Source organism: Martes martes (genome assembly GCF_963455335.1).
Source record: "Martes martes genome assembly, chromosome: 7".
In the NCBI taxonomy this organism is placed as follows: Eukaryota; Metazoa; Chordata; class Mammalia; order Carnivora; family Mustelidae; genus Martes; species Martes martes.
The window spans coordinates 71,269,599-71,291,498 of NC_137894.1; the positions used below are offsets into that span (position 1 = coordinate 71,269,599).

The following is a 21,900-nucleotide window of genomic DNA, read 5'->3' on the forward strand; positions in this document are numbered from 1 at the left end:
CTTTTGAGGTGAAACTCAAACAGTGAATGGAAAAATTAGAATTCCAGCCCAAGAGAACAGTAAGGCCTTGAGATGGAAATGAGCACTGTGTATTTTGGAAATAGAAAGGTCAGTGTGGCTAGTTAGAGCAGGAGGGAGAATGATGAATAAAGAGGTTAGGCTAGCGGTAAACCATGTAGAAACTCACAAGTCATGGTAACGAGTTTCAAAAACCATTCCAACTGTGTTTATTTGGTTTTGTGGTGTCAGCCTCACAGTGTGTTCTGACTTAACTTTCTTTGTTTTCAATAAGCATTTGTAATTGGAATTATTGCTATGCTTGTCTTGCAAAATTTGACATTTATTAAGCTCATGAAAAAGAATAAAGTTCCAATAAATATTCATCTAATCAACGCACAGATATTTATTGTACAATATACAAAGCTACCCAGTAAGCTTTTAGGATCCACAAAAGCTTTAAGAGATAGAAGGACTTAAACTGGGCCTTGAAGAAACCCATTCTCTTGAACAGCTTATAGATGAGGTACTTTTGAGACAGAAAAATAATTCCCAACTCCACATACCAAATTCCCAGGCCTAGGGCCTTTTATGTCATGGCATATTTTAAAATCAAATAATAGACAATTCTGCCACAAACTGGAACGTCAATAGGCAATAAGGTACGGTAACAACGAGAACACCCTTCCTCAGGCCCCCTATTCATCCCACCTAACCTATGCATCCTTGCATATGTCCTTCTCTAGTTTTCCCCTCATTATTAGTCTCTGCATTTGTCCTGTTAAATGAAATGCCCAAGGAGGAAATTTTCTGTGAGGACAACAGTAGCCACTTGTGGGTACTCTCAGGTTAAGGAGAGTATGACTGAACCATTCACAGAATAGAAAGGCACAGCAGGGAACTGTTCTAATAACTTCAAGAACATGCTATGTCATACCTGCACGGACTGGTCTCTCCAACAGGAAATGAGCTTCAACAGTGAAACGTCAGCTTCAGGTATATGGGCTTCATTCTTACCTAAAAATACAGAGAACACATTTGTTCTTGAGAATATTAAAACATGCGTGCAACCCAATGATCCTCAACCCTGGCTCCATGTTAGAGTCACCTGGGGAGTATTTTCTCCACAAACGCCAATGTCCGGGTTCAGAGATTCTGATTTAATCAGCCCCGGGAGACGGTAGGGCAGGAATGAATACTCTGTAAAAGTACCTCCAATGATTTTCATGTGTAACCAGTCAAGAACCAGTTAGTAATTTATTTATATTTCTAATGATTATACGAATACATATTCACATCAAATCAAATTCATCTTTATACCCTAAACCCATCTTTGTAACTTTTGCCAACAGAGTGCAACGAACAATGTTCCCAAAACAGATGGCCAAATTTTACAATTCCTTCCTCATGCAAATAGATCTTGACATACTACCTTGCCATGAATTAGCATCTATCACACAGAAATTATATAAAAGACTTCCTTTGATTTCTCCTTACCCAACCATACTACTCTGATCAATAGATCTAGCACTTATGTTTTAATCTGACTCATTTTGTTATGTATTGTTTCTTTTAAGTTTGCCCTTTTGAATGTCCTTTCTATCTATTTGCCTTAATGTTCAGTGTGAAATTTTAAGAGTGAGCTAGGGCTTGGTTTATTTAAATTGATCCACAGAGTGTCCAGCAGCCCCCTACACAAAAAAGCACTTAATAAGTGCCTTTTCATTAATTGAAAATGTACATATTATCATCCAAATGAAAAATTGATCAATTAAGGCTTTCTGATGGCTAAAGTATATTATCTAGGTGCCAGATCGTGGGAGTGAGATAAGGAAAAATGATGACGGCTTGCATTGGAGGGAAAATTACTCTAATCGTCTATTTAAATGAATGTATTAATATGTGTTTGAAATTCTGGCATCAACTCTTTAAGTTAGTATTAGTCCAGTATGCTTTTCATTGAATCACCATTTTATATATTAATAGATAAGTATATGTGTGTATATATGCACAAATACATATTTTATAAATATTATATGTTATGTATATATTTTTATATATATTAGTGGTCAAGGGAAATGTGATAGGAAGTATTAAACATAATGTGAACTGAGAATATTAAAGAGACATATATGAAACTTCTGACTCATTAATATTGTTATTTTTCCCTGATGGAACAAATGATGTGAATTTGAAATGACCAAGATCAGTGCATAAAACATGTAAGTATGATAGAGCACTAGGATTTTGAAGTCATATTTTCCATTTCTTTGTGAGCACAGCAGGTAAAAGAAAATTTTCCTTTGATCTCCGTCCTTCCCCTCCTCTCTCATTCTGTTGACCTTGTGACTCTACCATCAAAGCTAAGTATTGGTCTCAACTTTAGCTACTTACTGGCATCATGGGGTACTTCACAGTGCACTTTAATGTGATGTTAAAATTTTAATATGAGGTAGAAATGAGAGCCAACTTTTCTTGGCCATGTCAGTGAACTAAAGAATTAATTGCAACATCAGAGAGAAAGATTAAAAAAAAAAACACCCCAGGCTTACCAATAGTACTGAGTCACCATTTTTGCTGACAGAAGTGGGCAGTGGTTCCTATCACTCTTTAGAATGAGCACCTCAGAGTATTATTTTATTCAGGCTTTGACTTTACCGAATTAATAGCATAAAGCGAACCCCTCCTTTCCTTTCACCTCCCGTCTTCCAATTACTAAAACACAAAACCATGTTCCTTAGGATCTACGTGAATCTTAAGTGCTGCAAGTGCCACCTCTAAACATGGGAGAGACTATTCAGCAGTAAACGTGCTCCTGCTACTTTGGTTGGGCTGCCGGAGGAAAAGCTGGGGCGTCCGCGGCTCTGGTTAGCAGTTCTCTCCATCTCTGCAGAAATCACTTACATTCTGCTTTAAACTCCAATCCTTTTCTCATGTTATAAAAAATAAAAACAAGGAGAAATGCCCTAATAAGGGCTATGGCTTGAAGAGAAGGCAGGCAGCCCAGACTGGGACCATTTAGAGGGAATACTAGTTGGAATCCTGAGAAGTGTGCTGATGTAATGCAAAGAGCAAGTGGTTTGGGACCAGAGTTGGCCTGGAATCCTGGCCCCTCTGCTCAGCAGCTCTTTGCCTCTGACTGAATCATCTAACTTCCATGAGCCCCAATTTTCCCAAGGGTAAAACAAGATACTTCTTCCTGCTGTGCAAGTTTGTTTCTATATAGAGAGAATATGTGTAAAGCCAAGGGCATAATTCTTTGAATATACTAGACATGCAAAAATTGGAAGCTATTAATAACTCTCAGTTTAAAATATTCCAAACATTCTTTTTAGTAGCCTTGAGAAGTCCCCTATGGGCATCTCAATGTGTCGATGGCATAATGCAGAACTTCACCAAGTCTAAAATCTCATTCCCATTTTACAAGTGTAGTAAATACAGGTTTAAAGGAATAAAAGACATGCCCAAAGCTGTACAAGTATTAAGCGGCAGAACTAGATCTTAAACCTCAGCCATCTGTTTCCAAAACCATTATTCTATTTACTATTCACATATGAATCCAAAGGTATTTGCTTAATTCCTTGAAGGCTTTGTTCTGGGAATTGGGGATACAGCAGTAAATAAAACTGTCATAAAAAAATAATAACCCCCATGGAGCTTACACTTTAGTAGCGGGACACAGATGGCAAATGAAAAAAAAAAGATATATATTACATTAGAGAGTGAAAAGAATTATGGAAAACAGTAAAAGAGGGAATGGGACAGAGTGTGCTGGGGAGAAAGGAGGGCACCTTCATTGATAAAATGGCTTCCAAGCAAGAACCAAGGATGTAAGATGGAGGCGGGAGGCAGCCGGTTGACCTCTGTAATCTGAGGAAAGAGCATTCCAGGCAGCAGAAGAGCTAGCACAAAGGCCCTAAGACCTGCCCGTCTTGTTTGGGTCAGAGCAAAAGGTCCAGTGTAGCTGGATCACGTGAAGCAAGGGGTAAGTAAGTACAAAGAGATGGGGTCAGATGGTAGTGGTGGTCAGTGCAATGACAGAAGCAGAACAACCAGGGGCACCTCGGTGGCTCACTGGGTTCAACCTCTGCCTTCAGCTCAGGTCATGATCCCAGGGTCCTGGGATTGAGCCCCGCATCAGGCTCTCTGCTCAGCGGGGAGCCTGCTTCCCTCTCTGTCTCTGCCTGCCTCTCTGCCTACTTGTGATCTCTCGCTCTGTCAATTAAATAAATAAAATATTAAAAAAAAAAAAGAAGAAGCAGAACAACCAGGCTATACTGGGCCTTGTACGCTCTCCTAAAGACTGTGCCTTTTATTTAGAGTGGAACAGAAATAGCTGAAAAGTTTTAAGCAGAAGCATAAGGTTCTGACTTAGTTTCCAATGGGTCATTCTGGCTGCTTGATGGTGAATAGAGTACAGGAAGGAGAAATCGGAGCGGAAGGGTGGTTAGGAGGCAAGGAGGGATGAAGGCTCCGGGGTGTGGTCTGTGGGTAAATAGAAACAGAATCTGGGATATATTCTGAAGGGAGAACCAATATATTTACTAAAAGATTGGATGTGGAGTGCAAAAAAAAAAAAAAAAAAGGTTGGGGGGTGAGTCAAAATGACACCAAAATTCTTGGCTTGAATCACTCGAAGGGCAGATTTGCCATTTACTGAGATGTCAAAGATTTAGAGAAGCAGGTTTTGAGGATAAATTGGCTATCTGGCATCAAAAGAAAATCTTAACACCAAGACTATTACTCGGAAGAATTCAAGAATCATTATATAGCCTTCTGAAAAAGCTATAAAATTCTCTAATATAATAATCATTTATTTGGTAATAAAGATACTGATGTAATAAACTTCCCCATAAATCACAGGTGACCTTAATTAAATATCCAAATATTTCTTTTGCCAAAAAGTTTCAGACTTTCAGGCATTTCAAAGATCATTTGATAAAATTCATCACATTACATGTCTTGTAACATTATTCATTTTAATAAAAAAAATCATGTATATTTCAAATATAAGCAGAATACCAAAGTATAGCCATGTGAAATGCAGACTAAATCAAACAATAAATGCAAACACTGCTCATTCCAAACTGTAGCAGGAGAACCAGTTATAGATGGGCCAGTTATTCTATTTCATAGAGAAAAAAAAAAATCAGACTTGTATCTGTAAGTGCTTTACCATTTCGTAAGTAACCACAGAAGCTTGAAATAGTAAAAACTTCATTCCCAGGACTTTTTGCCTTGTTTTGCACAGATTCCATTTTGAAAGACCTGTTGGGGGAAAAATAGAGGATATCATTAAAGATATATGAAAAGTATTTTTAGAAATAAATTGAAGATTTGAGTGTATGACCACTTCAAAAAAAATTCAGGAACTGAACACAGGTTACTTTTTTAGCAATGTTCTCCAACATTAATCTCTTTGGTAAATTTCCCCACTTTGTTCCTACCTAAAACCTTAATCCCAGTTTTGAATCTTAGGTTACCAGAATTATTTTGTGACTCACTTTCCAGGAGGAACTCTACTACGATAGGTCATGTAATTTGTGGTTAATGCAATATATTCTGAATCCTAATATGTTGACATCTGCCACGGTTCTCCACAGGTTCTGTAAGGACCTGAGGAAGGTAGGTTCTACTCCAGAACAGTGATTTAATCATAGCAACTTTCAGATACTGTTTAGGTATATTCTCATAGGCAGATGGCTCTTTCCTTAAAATGCAGTTACGTCATGCACCCCGTTGTGAAGCCCACAGGATTTCTCCACATTCACAACCACGGTGAAATGTTAGTGAAATGGACAAATCCAATGCACATTATTTTGATTTCCAAAAAAATGCCATGCTGTCCAACAACAGATCCAAGTTGAAGTGACTGATTTCAGGAAGCAGTCTCTAATCAGGACAACTACTTCAATAATTTTTTTTAATGAAGAATTTTGTAAAGAGTTAACTAATATATGGCGGCAATTTTTAGTGGAAGGCAGGCTGACAGCCCGCGATCCCCCCTCAGGGCACCAGACACACCCTGTACATCCTGAACTCCATATCTGCAGCCGACTCAGGATGAAAACCTCCATCACACTAACCAAGTCCCTCACTGGCTCTGTGGGATCATGATTAGGCAGATTGAATTTGTTAGCAACCAAGTTTTCAAGAATTTGAAGAAATTTTAGCGGCCACCTAGCCCACAAACCTCATTTTCTAAATGAGGAAAGCAAGGCTCAGAGGGGCTAAGTGACTTGTCCAGAGCTACACGTGGCTAGTTAAACAACAAAAGCAGGATTTATTCCCAGGTTTTCAGGCTCCAGACTGACTGCATTTTTTTGCTTATCATACGTTCAGTGCTTCGTAATTTTCTTAGTTATAGGAAGAAGAGAAAAGTAAAAGAAGGCTATATGAAACTTAAACGTGTGTATATAGAAAAGAAAAGAAAAGAAAACAGAGAAAAATTTAGTATACAAACCACAGAATTTTACCAGTCTATGTATCCATATTAGGGTCACAGAACAGAAAATGGGAAACCTTGTAGTATAGAAGCATTATAATGGAAGGAAGCATAACATTGGATCCTAAATAATCCACAGAGCCTTCCTACCAAACGGTAGGCAGGAATGGTGCTGACCGTTCAGTACCTGGAACTGAGCTCTTATCACAGAACAGAAACGTCAAGGACCATTTACCACCACATAGTGGGAAGTGCTTTCTGTAAAAGCGTTCCCATGGTTTCACCTCACACTAATTATTCTCTTTACTCTGAACACCAAAATACTTAACCTATACTACCAAGATTTTTTCCACATTCCTTTACCCTACTTTCGGTGTTTTCTATTTATTTCATGTGCCTTTTTTTTTTAATCATTTGAATCAAATGAGAAATTTCTTTTGTAGGCTAGTGCTAAGGACACATGCTGTAAATTGTAAATTCAATCCTCTAACGTCAGACTGAAAAACTATACTGAATTTTCGCGTAGAAGAACGAAGACACACAGAGGTAAGGTTAGTGATGAATCAGGCTCTGGGATTAGACTGGTGCTCAGCTTTCAGTCAGCCTCTAAGAAGTTGAATTAATCTTGGAGTTGATACCTTTTCGCCATAAGACTCAATATCCTCATCTTTACAAAGAGCAAAATAATAGTACCTATATGCCAGCCTTGCATATTAAATGAAATCAGGTAAGTAAAGTACTTACATGGTGACTAATAGATATTAAATATTCAAAAAACAAGAGCTGTTTTTATTCAACTGTACTTTTTGTAAATGAATTACTGATAGCCACCTCTAGTTTAGTACACCAAAGTATAAATTAAATGGTGGGACTTGGGCTATGAAACTGTAAAACTTTCTCCAATGATATAGGAAATATATTATCACTGGCATTTACTTAAATGTTCTTTGTTCATATTTAATCCACAGCAAGTAAAATGGATTTCAAGGTGTGTATGAATCAATCTATCATCTATCTCTTGGTCTACCTATCTATTAAATCATTCAGCACCCAGCACTATGATTTTCCTGGCACATATTGTGAGAGCAATGGATATTTTTTGAATGAATAAATTTTAAAATGTATAGATTAATTACCCAAATTATTCTCTGATCCCAAAGAATTAAGAGGAAGTTTTTCTAGACATGAAATCTTGCCATTTGCGACGACGTGGATGGAACTGGAGGGTATCATGCTTAGCGAAATAAGTCAATCGGAGAAAGACAACTATCATATGATCTCTTTGATATGAGGAAGTGGAGATGCAAGGCGGGGGAGGGGTTGGGGGAGGTAGGAAAAGAAAAAATGAAAAGATGGGATTGGGAGGGAGACAAACCATAAAAGACTCAATCTCAAGAAACAGACTGAGGGTTGCTGGGGGGAGGGGGGATGGGAGAGGGTGGTGGGGACAGGAGGGGGTGGTGGGGAAATGGACATTGGGGAGGGTATGTGCTATGATGAGTGCTGTGAAATGTGTAAACCTGGCGATTCACAGACCTGTACCCCTGGGGATAAAAATACATTATATGTTTATTAAAATAAAAAAATTAAAAAAAAAGAGGAAGTTTTTCTTAAATGTGTTTTGAGCTGAAGGAGCTGTTGCATATTTACTCTTGATCTGAAAAAAGGAAGAAAGGAAGGAAGAAGAGGAGGGAGGGAGGGTAGAGAGCCAAATACAGCAAATAATTATGATTCTTTTAAGGTCCCAAATAATAGTGGGCAAAATATTTATGCACATCTTACCTGTCAGTTCCACATGCCAACTCTAAAGGCATGTTAACTAACTTATTAACTACAAATAGTCTGCTCAGTAAATAAACTATAGTGTCCGACTCTTGCAAAGAATCACAATTATTCTCCAGTCCTCTTGGCATCCCATGCTGATTTGGAAGAGTGGATGTGTATTTATTTGACAAGTCCAAAACTTTTTTGGAAAATAAATTAACTTTTGAATAGTCCGTTTTCATTTCAGCACTGCATACATCCCACCCCGGCAGCATCAATGAGAAGCGGTCTTCATTTGTGGCAAGTCCTAAAGAAACAGAACCCTGAAGCTTTAAAATATTGAGATGCTTAATGCAGAGATTATCTAATTCTTTATCCAGTCCCCATGGCAAAAAGCAAGATAGGAACAATTTAGCTGCATCTATTGTGATGCTCGCATCCACTTTTCTTGATGGCTCGGGGTGCATCTTTTTGGAGTTCTTTGTTTTCTTCTGCCTTTTAATGCCATCACTTTCTTCTAAGAATTTGACAGCATTATCTCCTTGGGCTGGGTTTTCACCAAAAGGTTTGGCTTGCACCTCTGCTGAAAGAAAACCACAGGCAGTTTTATTTCTTTTCAGCGTCAGTGTTTTCTTCTCCACTGTGCTTTTGGCTCTTCTCAGGATCTCACTGCCATAGAATGAATTAGAAGGGTCAACGTCACAGATTGGAGTTGGCAGCAAAAGTTCAACAAGATTTTCCAGATCAAATAGAAGGATATGAAAGCCAATGTTACTCCATTTTGTCTTCACAGGCAAGACATTAAAAGGTCCTGAGAAAGACTTGGCATCAGCAACCTAAAGGAGATTAAGGAAAAAAAAAAAAAATTATGTCAGGGTTTTTATTTTTCAAGTGATTTTATTAAAAATTCCATACTAAAATGGCATAAAATGAAAGTATTAAGTGGCAGTACAACTAAAGCCATTTCAATTATTTTGAATGTTGGGAAAACTTCCCTCTAAATTAAACAGTCTATATTCCTTAAAAACTTTTTTTTTTCCTTCCTAAAACCTTTATTTTTCTTTGGAAAAAAAATATGAATTAAGCCTAGGAAGTAAGATAGCATCAGATTAATATCTTTTCATATCTGATTTCTTATCTTCCTATCAACATAGCCATGAAGACATACAAAGGGGAAAAAGTGGGTTTGAAAATTAAGGAGGAGAACATTGGATGCCTGGGTCGTTCATTCGGTTAAGTGTCTGCCTTTGGCTCAGGTCATGATCCCAGGGTCCTGGGATCAAGCCCTGCATCAGGCTTCCCACTGAGCAGGGAGCCCAAGTGGGGGCTTGATCCCAGGTCCTTGGGGAATCACGACCTGAGCCGAAGGCAGATGCTTAATGACTGAGCCACCCAGGTGTCCCAGGTTCACACAACTTTTTAATTGTTTAATACTTTTCTTTTTTCATTTTTGTGTTTGGTTTGCAATAGGACATACTTTTCATGTTCTTTTTTAAATCTTGATATCAGTTGTTCCAGTATCATTTGCAAACTTGTTCTTTTCTCACTGATCCGCTGCCTGGGACATTATTCAATTAATCTATTCCATAGTATAAGAGCTTTACAAAAAGACTTCAGATCTGGTGGTGAGGTTCTCCTATCCAGGTGTTCATACAGTCTTTTATTCTTTCACGTAAGTTTGAGAATGTTCGTCAAGTTCCAGACTGTATCTCCCACTTACTTACATCATCCTTAATTTCTTTTGATCGTTTAATGGTTGTTCAGAGGGATGTTTATATTATTTGCTTATAAATTTTTTAAACTTCCTGTAGCTATAGGTCCTTTTTCATTTCTGATATTATTGCTTTTGCTTTTTTTCTTGCCAGTTTATCGATTTTGATATTCTCTTCAAAGAATCAAATTTTTACTTTGTAGGTCCTCTCAATGGAATAATGTTTTCCTTGGAAGACCATTTCCTTGAGTAAACTATTTTAATTTCATTTATTTTCTCACAGCATTTTTGAAGGCTTAATTCTCCAGTCTTCAGGTTTCCTTTGAGGCATTTGAGATGTTAGTTAGTACTCTGTCACTCTGTCTGTCTTTTCTCTCTGCTGCTTTTTAGATCTTTTTGTCTTTACTATTCTGCATAAAATCATAGAATCACTAGAATTCTTTTAGGTGTGGATGTTTCCCCCCAATCCTACATTGTATCTGAGTATTTCTATCTCTCCTTAATTTTGTTCAGTTCTCAGACCTACCTTTTTTAATGCTTCCCCTCTGCATCCCTTTCATCCCATACAGAACTCTGATGAGCTCATTTGTCAAACACACTATTTTCTCTCTCTCTCTCTTTTTTTTTATTTCTTTGTCTCTCTGTGCCTCATGCTGGGCATCACTTTGGAATTCTCCTTTAGCTTGCCTATTTTCTTCTCACCTGTCTCTACTATAACATTTAGCTTACCCACTGAGTTTTTAAATTTTGAGTTTTACATTTTTAATCTCTATCAGTTCCATTTGGTCCCCTTAAAAAATAAACTGTTCATTTTTACAGTCAGTTATTTCTTCCTTATATTTTTAAACCATTAGTTCATTTTTATAGTCAGTTATTTCTTCCTTATATTTTTAAACCATTATTTTTCTAGAGGTACTTATTTTGTATAATATACCTATAATTCCAATTTTTAAAATCCTTGTGAGTATGACTTTGCTTTTTTATTTTGGTGGTGCTTTTCTGTCTCCTTACGTTTTGTGACTGTGTATGTGCATGGGTGTGTGCATGTGTGTGCATTTGGGAAACGTTACCAGTGAGAAGCCTTCGAGTCATGGGTTGAAAATGCATTCTTCAAGAGAGAATCTGTGTGGGACGCCTGGGTGGCTCAGTTGGTTAAGCAGCTGCCTTCGGCTCGGGTCATGATCCCGGCGTCCTGGGATCGAGTCCCGCATCGGGCTCCTTGCTCGGCGGGGAGCCTGCTTCTCCCTCTGCCTCTGCCTACCACTCTGTCTGCCTGTGCTCACTCGCTCACTCTCTCTAACAAATAAATAAATTAAAAAAAAAATTAAAAAAAAAAAAAGAGAGAGAGAATCTGTGTTTGTGATTGCCAGGTACCCAAGGGGTACAGATGTTTATTTTACGAGCCCACTAATAGTTAGAAATTAGGTTTGTATATAGAATTGAAAATTGAAATTCAGTAGCTCCCCCTAATCCATGGGTTATATGTTCCAAAGATTCCTAGCAGACGCCTTAGATGGCAGATAGCTCTGAACTATACATCTACTATATTTTTCCCTATGCATACATACCTATGATAAAGTTTAATTTATAAGTTAAGCACAGGAAGAGATTAACAATAATAACTAATAATAAAAGAGAACACTTAGAAGAATATAGTGTAATAAAAGCTATGTGAATGCAGTCTCTCTCTCTCTCTCTCAAAATATCTTATTGTACTGTACTTACCCTACTTTTTGTGATAATGTGAGATGATAAAATGTCTAGTGATGAGATGAAATGAGCTAAATGACATAGGCACTGTGGTGCAGCTTTAGGTTACCACTGGCCTGATGATATGTCAGGAGGAGGGTCATTGGCTTTGACCCATGGGTAACTGAAACTGTTGATAAGGGGGGACTACTGTATTTAGTTTTGATAAGGAAGAAAGGAAATGGGCGCTCTCTTACATTTCACGATGAGTGTAAATTGGCATCTCTTTTTAAAGGTAATTGGCAAAATGTATCGACAACCGTAAAATATTATATAACCTTGGATATAGAAATGACTTTCCTAAGGGTAAAATTACAAAGATACCCAAAATTATATGAAAAAGAATGTTCGTTGTAGAAATTTTTACATCAGTAAGCTAAAAATAACTTGAATGCCCCGCAATATAGATTTAGCTAAATAGATTATAATATGTGCACATATTAAAATACTAAGCAGATATTAAAAAGAGGTTTGTGGGGGTGTTTTTGGTAAAATATATAATACCACAGCAAGAAATTCACACAGTGTCTACGGAAAATACCTAGATTAAAAAGTGTAATCCCGTTTTTATAAAATTGCAGAGATTTCTCAATATCTCCTTTTAACTATATCTATTTCTTAGAGTTTTATTTTTAAGTAATCTCCACACCCAACATGGGGCTTGAACTCACAACCCTGAGATTAAAAGTCATGTACTCTATTGACTGAGCCAGCCAGGTAATAAGAATTGCCAAGGAAAATGTCAATAATAGATACGGCTGTCTAGATGGTTTTAACATTGTGCCTCCCTCCCCCAAAATATGTGAATCAGATTAAATTTAAAAGTGTAAGAAGATTTGCTAGTAAATCAAAGGCCAATATTTTAGATATATAAGCAGCTCACAAAAATTAATTAGCAAAATACTTGTATCTCAAGAAATAAAATGAGCAAAAGAGACAAAAATACCACTGAGGGGCATAGTTTTTAATCCATTTGTCTCAATAAAAATAAAACAAGTATAAAATTTTACATACCGGGGCGCCTGGGTGGCTCAGTGGTTAAAGTCGCTGCCTTCGGCTCAGGTCATGATCCCAGCGTCCTGGGATCGAGCCCCGCATCGGGCTCTCTGCTCAGCAGGGAGCCTGCTTCCTCCCTTCTCTCTCTGCCTGCCTCTCTGCCTACTTGTGATCTGTCTGTCAAATAAATAAATAAAATCTTTAAAAAAAAAAAAAAAAAAAAAATTTTACATACCACAATGGTTTTGAGCCCTTACATTTGCTAAAATTTTTTCAAACTTACAGAAAACAAAAAGGACCCCATGCTGTTGAGTGCTCATTTTTTTTAAAAGATTTATTTATTTATTTTTTAAATTTATTTGACAGACAGAGATCACAAGTAGGCAGAGATGCAGGCAGAGAGAGGGGGAAAGCAGGCTCCCCGCTTAGCAGAGAGCCCGATGTGGGGCTCGATCCCAGGACCCTGGGACCATGACCTGAGCTGAAGGCAGAGGCTTTAACCCACTGAGCCACCCAGGTGCCCCTTGAGTGCTCATTTTAACAGGACTCTGATGACATCTAGATGGCCTTATCTTTTCTCAGAAACATCATGGTTATATGTATCAAGAGTCTTAAAAATACACACTGTCATTCTTTCAGGGTACTTGGGTGGCTCGGTAAAATAAACATCTGACTCTTTGATTTCAGCTTGGGTCATGATCTCAGGGTCCTGCGATCTAGCACCCAGCTGGGCTCCACACTCAGTGGGAAGTCTGCTTGAGATTCTCTCTCTCCCTCTCCCTTTGTCCCCCTGTTCCATACTCCCTCTCTCTGCCTGTCTCTCTTTCAAATCAATCAATCAATCAATCTATCAATCAATCAGTCTTTAAGAAATATTCACTATCCATGTGATGTGATAAGCACTGAGTGTTATATGCAACTAATGAATCATTGAATACTACATCAAAAACTAATGATGTATTATATGTTGGCTAATTGAACATAACAAAAAAAAAAAGAAAAATCTCTAAGCCACACACAAAAAAATTCACTATCATTGTCTCTAATTGAGATGCTACTTCATGTTCTTGGAGGATAGTATACCCAGATCTATGCTGTGGGTTTATCTCTGTTTTCATTCATTCAGCAGACATTGAAGAAATCCTTGCGGGGGGCCTCTTAAGTAGAACATGGTATGAGTAGCTGTCCACAGAATATGGAACAAGACTCAGCAACTGCATAGTTACAGCTCCCACCCTTTACAATCAGAAGAGGAGAGAGATAGGTGCCCAGCAAGGACCTCATAGCCAGGACAAGGGCAGAGTAAGGGCCAATGTAGGAAGCTATGAAGGCCTGAAGCTGGCACCTCATATCCAACTTTGATGACCCATGAAGTCTACGCAGAAGTGACAACAAACCACAATCTGAAAGATTAAAGAGAAATGAACTAAATAAATGGGCAAGACCAAGTACTCGAGGCAAAGAGAACAACATGAGAAGACCCAAGAAGTGTTGGCTGGAGTTGGGGTGAGGACATATGTAGAGACCATGTACTGGGACAATTTTAGTATGGATGGAGAGCAGAATATGAAAATGCAGATGAGCCAGACAGGACAGGAGCCACATTGCGTTAAAGCCTTGCAAACTCTGTTGAGTTTCAAATTTATTCCGCTGTGACCCTCGAAGGGGTATGTAAGTAAGGAAGTCACCGATTCCCAAACTCTAGCTATGATTACTTCTGAACTGCAGGCTAATCAACCAGACTAAGACAGAGTTCCACTCTCCTATGCACTTCCACTTCCCCAAACTGTAATCTCTGGCCACAGTATCTAGACATCTCAATTACTGGGCCAATCAAAATCATAGCAATGATTCTGGCAATATGACACACTCCCTGGTCTGGTCTCATCCTCTTATTTTGTGATCACACAGCCAAAATAGACCCATTGCAGTGTTGTAAACAAAAATCCTAAATTCCCCTCCCTAACCATAATCACCTTAAGCTTCAGGAGCAACTGAACACTTTAGAATATTTTCAAATCATAAATATTATTCCAAGTTTTTTTTTCAAGATTTATTTATTTATTTGAAGGAGAGAGAGAGTGAGGGGGAGGGCGGATAGAGGGAGAAGGATAGGAGCCCGATGCAGGGCTTGATCTCAAGACCCTAGGTCACAACCTGAGCCTAAACCAAGAATCAGAAGCTTAACCAACTGCACCACCCAGGCGCCTGCTAAGTTTTTTTTTTTAACATATAATAAAGTTGTTTTTCATTTGGAAACAAGTCAATTTAGATTATAAGTATAAACCACTATTATATCTTAATGTCCTAAAATGAATATTATAATTCTAGACTATATCATTGTTTAAAAATGTTTAACTCTGTTAAAAAATAGTATATTTTTAAAGTCATGTCATCAATGGACTTTAAAAACAGTACTACCATCATTTTGAACATAAGTAATATAGAATGACAACAAATGTCAATAATAGTAATTACTGAGCTTTCACATTATAGACCGGACATGCACAATATTTAGTAATGTCTAGCAAAGGCTATAGTAAATGTTAACCTTATTTATATTTATATGGTACTATACACAATATATTCTGCCGACAAGAATTCTATTAAAAACAGCCTGCTAAAAGAAATTAAAAAATAGAAGTGTTTTGCTAAATCATGATTGAATAACGTTGTGCAAAAAATATAAATATAATTATATTACTTCTGGAATGATAAAGTATATGTAAACCATCATTTTAACAGAAGTATTTTAGAAGCATTCATCAATCTGATTACAATTAAAAAGTCGAGAACAAGTCATTGAAGACAAAAAAGAATTTCATTGAATCTATGTCACTGCAAAAGTGTGAGGGCTAAATATAAATTTTAAGTTATTAGTCCATGTGCTGCTGACAGAATGCTCTCTGATTGCCTGACAGCTCCCCAAAACGTGCTGTCCAGGCTTTGCACAAATAGAAAAGGTGCTGGTCTTTTCCCCAATATTCCATCACCATTACAACCACTCTCTGAAATTCCAGGTTGAAGCAAGAGAGGAGGTGTGTTTACAATCTGGACAGCAAGAGGTAGCACTAAGGGACAATGTTCCATTTCAACCTCTGAACTTTGGGAGCCTGGGGAATAAAATGGTTCTGATATATCTACATGTGAATGCTCTCAACAGCAGGTGGGGAGTAGGAAGAGGCACATAGAAATGAGCTCTTTGTCTGAGTACACAGACTTCGGGAAAAGCTACTGAGTCAGAAAGTCTGCAAGTGAATCCCAGATGGCCAGCGGAACAGAAATTATTCTTCCACTCCCCGCAAGAACTCAGAATAAATGACAAGTAAAACTAAAGTCAACAACACAAAACTCAAACTCTCAACAACCCAATAGACACATAAAAAGAAGCACCGAAAGGACCCAAAACTTTAGAAGAAAAAATGTGATAGATGTGAAGGTGTAAGTCTAACATCTTTATTTTAAGAAGTCTATTCATTTACTTATTTTTTCTTTATCTTGCTGTGTTCAGCTTGTGCCTCTTCTTTTTTCTATCTGATTCAGAAAGACAAAATGGTTAAACAAGACTGGTTTTACCCCCTGCCTTTGAAGGTGGAAATGCACTGTCTGACAACATGTTCTGATAAAACTTCTCTCTGAAAACATATTGGATCCCCCACTGAGTTTGTTGTGAAAGGATCTGACCTGCCCAACCTACAACCACAAAATAAGTTTGATAAAACTGATGCTTAAAACTACCTTCCTCTTCTCACTTTTGTGACTGTGTGCAATAATACCTAATACAAATATTTAAATATTATGTGAAAAGACATGGATGCTAGCTGCAGAAATATTCTAGGTATTTGGTTATGTGAGAGCAGGAAGAATTTAGAAATTAGCTGATCTTAAGGGGAAATGAGGAACAGAGAAGTAAAGTGACTTGTTGGGTTCCTCATTTGGTAAATAGCCAAGTCAGGGTTCCCAAACCCATTTTTTCCCCCTGACTATTCTTTGGACGACATTCTATGACTTATATTTCTCCAAGAATAGAATAGTGTTTCTTATTTATTATTTCTAAGATGTATGAAGGAGCCTCATTAGCTAAGCATTCATTGCAGGAAATACCATATTCACAGATGTATAAAAACGAAAAAGCCATCATTATAGAAAAACATTCACTAATGAACTGATCACTTACAAAACTAGTGCCTCCCTTTTTAACATAAAGTCCCACCCCACCCATTAGTCAGGCTTTGACTGATGTGTTTGACTTTGATGTGTTCCCATCACAAAGTAGATAGCAAACGCTGTAAAAAATGAAAATGAAGGATTACACTGAATGCCAGAACGGAGTCTCACCCAATGCCAATGACAATCAAGGATCCATCAGGGGAGACCAATTAAGAACTGAAGAAGAGAAAACTAATTCAGATGCTTCAAATGACAAAGCTTTTAATATAATTCTCTTTTCAATACTTTTCTGAAATAACTGCGAATTGTGAAATTCAAAAATGAAGTAAAAAATGACAGATGGCGTACCATACAATTAAATTAGAAAAAAAATCCTCCTCCTCCTCCCCCCTCTTCTTCTCCTCCTTCTCCCTTTTTCTCCTTCTCTTCCTCCTTCCCCTTCTTTCATTTTCCCAAATCAATAGTTTTCAAATAGCAGTATTCAAGAATATTCACAGAATGAAAGAAGTGTCTATCTCCTACACAATCAGAAGGATTACTCATAAAATGGTACTGACTGACCAAGGAAAGCAGGTTATTCCCCTTTCACTCTAAAATAAGAAGTCAACAAAAGTAACTTCAACTTTACTCTGGAGAGTTAACTCTGAAGAGCCAGGAAAAGGTCCCAGCTCTGTGTGTGCGTCTCTTACTGTAAAAGGAGACAGAGTCTGTTTTCAGGGGTTAGAGCAAAGTCCATTGCTGCCTCGCTGGGCGCTTTCTAAAGACAGGCCCATCACTGCGAGATACCCCTGGTGCCTCAGCAAAGCCAGAGAGGCTTTCAACCTAACGGGGCCTTCCTTTCCTTCCGATCATATGACAGAGGGATCCCTGGGATAGAAAAGTCACACCAGAAGAAACAATGATGGATTTCTACTCCATGGCTATGTGGCAAAGTCTTAATTGAACGTGGTCCCAGAAGTTAAAAAAAAAAAAAAAAAAGACATTTAGTCACTGGTATTTTATCAAATAAAATATCGTTCTAGATTTCTAACCAGGATTGCATACTTCTTCCTAATCACATTTTTTGACACATACATTTCACCAAATTTCAGGGAAGCATACCAAAAATTCAGACCTTTTTTCTTACTTTCAAATATCACAAAGGTATTATTTGTGCTCTAAAATGCACATTAAATCACGGTTACAGCAATACCAGCCTCCTCACTAAGAAAGTTTCTTTATCTCCTGAGACACCTTGTGGAAACATGCTCCTGGTGAGCCAGGCTTACATATGAACACCATCTTTTCCTTCTCTTCTCCTAACTGCAGTGGGTGCTTGTCACTGCTGCCTGATTCTTCTGCTCTGTCTTGGCCTTCCAGCCTTTTCTGATTTCTCTGCCTCTGTGTTTGTCCTTATGCTGAGAATGCCCCAACACCCATCTACAGAAAATCTACCCCCAAAGAAAACTCACTTCCCCAAGAGACTTCCCCTTTTCTAATCTCTTCCAGTCATCATCTTGCTGTCCTTGGGTATTTCACGACATTGTTATTTCTTTTCCAACACGCGCGTGTGCACGCATGCGCACGCGTGCGCGCGTACACACACACACACACACACACATATCACTATTTTCATCCATCCCAATCTTTAAAAAGCTGACCATGCCTCAGCCTCAGTGCATTCATCCGTCAGGAATCTCTTAAGAGTTCATAAAACATGAGGTCTATTACAGAGGACTTCTTTGAGCCTTTAAGAGTCAGACAAGCTGGGACGCCTGGGTGGCTCAGTTGGTTAAGCAGCTGCCTTCGGCTCAGGTCATGATCCCAGCGTCGTGGGATCGAGTCCCACATCGGGCTCCTTGCTTGGCGGGGAGCCTGCTTCTCCCTCTGCCTCTGCCTGTGCTCTCTCTCTCTCCCTCTCTCTCTCTGACAAATAAATAAATAAAGAAAATATATTAAAAAAAAAAAAAAGAGTCAGACAAGCTGAGTCCTATAACCATGGAGGGTAAATGTACTGACTTCATGGCATCTTCCTCCTAGTAACTGTTCAATACTGAAACACAATAGTTGAATATGTTATTCCAGGTCTTTTTGAAAAGTAACAAAGAAAATCCAGCACATAAAAAAGTACATTAGGTATGCTCTTGTTTATGGTAACTTGGGATTCAGCTGTTGGGTGTTAGTGATGCACATTTCTGTAAACCCATCTCTAACCTTCGTGTGACCAGAGCAATTCACTTAAGAAACTGTCGCCTAAGTGAAAAATAAGTGCCTCACAACACTAGCCCATTTAAGCACCTAATTACAGGGTCAGTCGAGAGTCAACCTGCCCCATAACAGATTGCCTTCATCAGTGGCGTCCTGTCTACCCAGCTATCGTGCCTCCTCTCCTGGCTCCTGGTGCACTTGGATGTCCTTGCCCTGACTTTGGACTATGTCTCTTCAAAATTTTACTGATGCAGAATCTGGGGTAATTTGGGAAAGGACAAATGTGTTCCTTAAGTAAGCCATTTCTCTACCGATTACAAATGGAAACCACTGTTTTCTATCACTTCTCTCAACATGTTTGTGCTTTAAGTCATAGTATACTTTTCCAGGTCTTTTAAAAAATTCTTTGAAGTAAAAAAAAAAAAAAATTATTTGAAGCGAAATTTCAGATGGAAAAGATACAGACCTTTAAAATGTTTGTTAAATTGTTAGACTATGCTCAAGCAAGTTTCTTTTAAAACACACTTCAACCAAAGGTGAATGCATACAAATTACTTTGCCATACCATTAAAGAGTTCAGCACTTCTTTTAATGTTTATTAATCTGATAGGAAATTTGCACTGGTGATTTCCAGTGAGTATAGTTCTGCAATATAGTTCTGCAATTTAAATGTTCATTTTTGCCCTGTTTCCTAATTTACCATTTATCTTTCCCTTATCAATTTGTTAAAGCCTTTTTGATGTAAAGATATTAACCCTCAAATATACTGCAAATATTTTTCAAGTCTCATTAGGCTTTACATTTATAGATTTTGAGAATCTCTACAATATTTTTTAAAATTTAAAAAAAATTGTTTTTTCTAGATCTTATTTATTTATTTGACAGACAGAGATCACAAGTAGGCAGAGAGGCAGGCAGACAGAGAGAGGGGGGAAAGCAGGCTTCCTGCCAACCTGAGAGCCCGATGCAGGGCTCGATCCCAGGACCCTGGGATCATGACCTGAGCCGAAGGCAGAGGCTTTAACCCACTGAGCCACCCAGGCACCCCTCTACAATATTTTTAAAATGTAAATAGTAAAACTATAATTTTTGTTTCATGTATCTTTTGGGAATTTTGCCACTCTTAGGACTTTCACAATGCAATTACTAAAAATATTACCTATTTTCCCCTAGTAATCTATCTTCCTATATTAAAACTTCTATTCATCTGAAATTTATTTTTGTGAAAGGTAGAGAGTAGGGACATCATTTTATGTTTTACCTAAAAATACACTCAATTGTACAAAGTCCACTTATAAACTTTCTCTTATGATTTTAAGTGCCATTCTTTCCAGATCAAATTATGATTTATATACATGCTTATTCCTAGGCTCTTTTGTCCTTTCCATTTATCTTTTTGCCTCTTCTTAAGTCACTTCTGAACTCTACTGCAGATGATAGATAAATAGATAGATAGATAGATAGATGATAGATATACTTAACATCTGAGAAGGAAACCTCATTTCCATCATTCCTCATGTGCTCATTTTTCTTATCTCATTTTATACATTTATTTTTCCAGAATAATTCTATAATCAAATCATCAAAGTCCCAAAAACTCATGTAGGAGATTTTGAAAGTTATTTTTATTAAATGTATAGATTTGTGACTATGGGAATCTTTAAAATACTGAGTCTTCCCTGTGGGATTCCATATAATAACAATGTTATTGAGTCAAGTTATTTTTTATGTCTTTGAGTGATTTTTAAAACATGTGTTCATATGGCTTATACATATTTCTTATTAAATTTATCCCTATTATTTTATATTTTATACTGTTTTTATCAATGGAATTTTGATACTAACTTGTGTGTTTTTTTGTATTAGTACATAAATTTTTCTTTAGCATTACCATCCTTAACTTTATTTTCTGTTTTATTAGGTCTTCTGTTCTATTCACTTTTATATAGATTATCCACTATTATACTTGAATAAGGGGAATTTATTTCATTCTTCCCATTCCTACTCTTTTTATTTCTTTTTCTTTTCTTTTTTTTTTTTTAAGATTTTATTTATTTATTTTACAGAGAGAGATATCACAAGTAGGCAGAGAGGCAGGCAGAGAGAAAGAGGAGGAAGCAGGCTCCCTGCTGAGCAGAGAGCCTGATGCGGGGCTTGATCCCAGGACCCTGGGACCATGACCTGAGCCGAAGGCAGAGGCTTTAACCCACTGAGCCACCCAGGCGCCCCTTTATTTTTTTTTCTTAACCTTTGGTATTTACTAATACTTCCAGGAAAGAAAAAAAAAAAGTTAAGTAATAATATTACTATAACCAAATTGGTATTATTGCTTTTTAAAAGATTTATTTATTTATTTTAGAGAGAGACAGAGCATGAGCAGGGAGGGGCAGAAGGAGAGGGAGAGAGAAAACCCCAAGCTGACTCTGCACCAAGCATGGAACCCGACGCAGGAATGGATCTCACAACCCTGAGATTATGACCCAAGCTGAAACCAAGAGTTGGACACTTAACTGACTGAACCACCCAGGGGCCCCTATCATTGATTAAAAAAAAAAAAAAAAAATTCACTTATTTTCTCAATGTTGGCTAAGGTGGGATGGTTTTCCTAGGTCCATTTATGTGAGTAACCACCTCTCTTTAACCCCTGTCATTAAATTTGATTTATTCAGTAATAACAGGTAATTGAAAGAATACCAGGTACATTTTAACAACATCAACTAGTAAAGATCGCATATTAATTTATAATCCCAAGTACTTCCCTCATCAAATACCGTCTGAAAGAAAAATCTAAAACAATGTTTATTGGGAGATCAGTAAAAATGTAACCAGGTCTGTATGTATTAATATAGAAGAATGCCTGCCAAATATTTTTAACATAACA

At 37.6% G+C, this 21,900-nt stretch overlaps 1 protein-coding gene across 1 annotated transcript in view; it reads right to left on the minus strand.

The window, feature by feature from the left end:
* The window catches only part of WDR72 (WD repeat domain 72), a gene marked incomplete at both ends in the record, with an annotated part of 184,693 nt that overhangs the window by 82,557 nt on the left and 80,236 nt on the right, over positions 1-21,900 (minus strand). Inside the window, 3 exons of the mRNA XM_080809238.1 lie at positions 935-1,014; positions 5,174-5,265; positions 8,225-9,042. Coding sequence (XP_080665364.1) covers positions 935-1,014; positions 5,174-5,265; positions 8,225-9,042 — 990 coding nt within the window. The remainder of the gene's footprint in view (positions 1-934; positions 1,015-5,173; positions 5,266-8,224; positions 9,043-21,900) is intronic.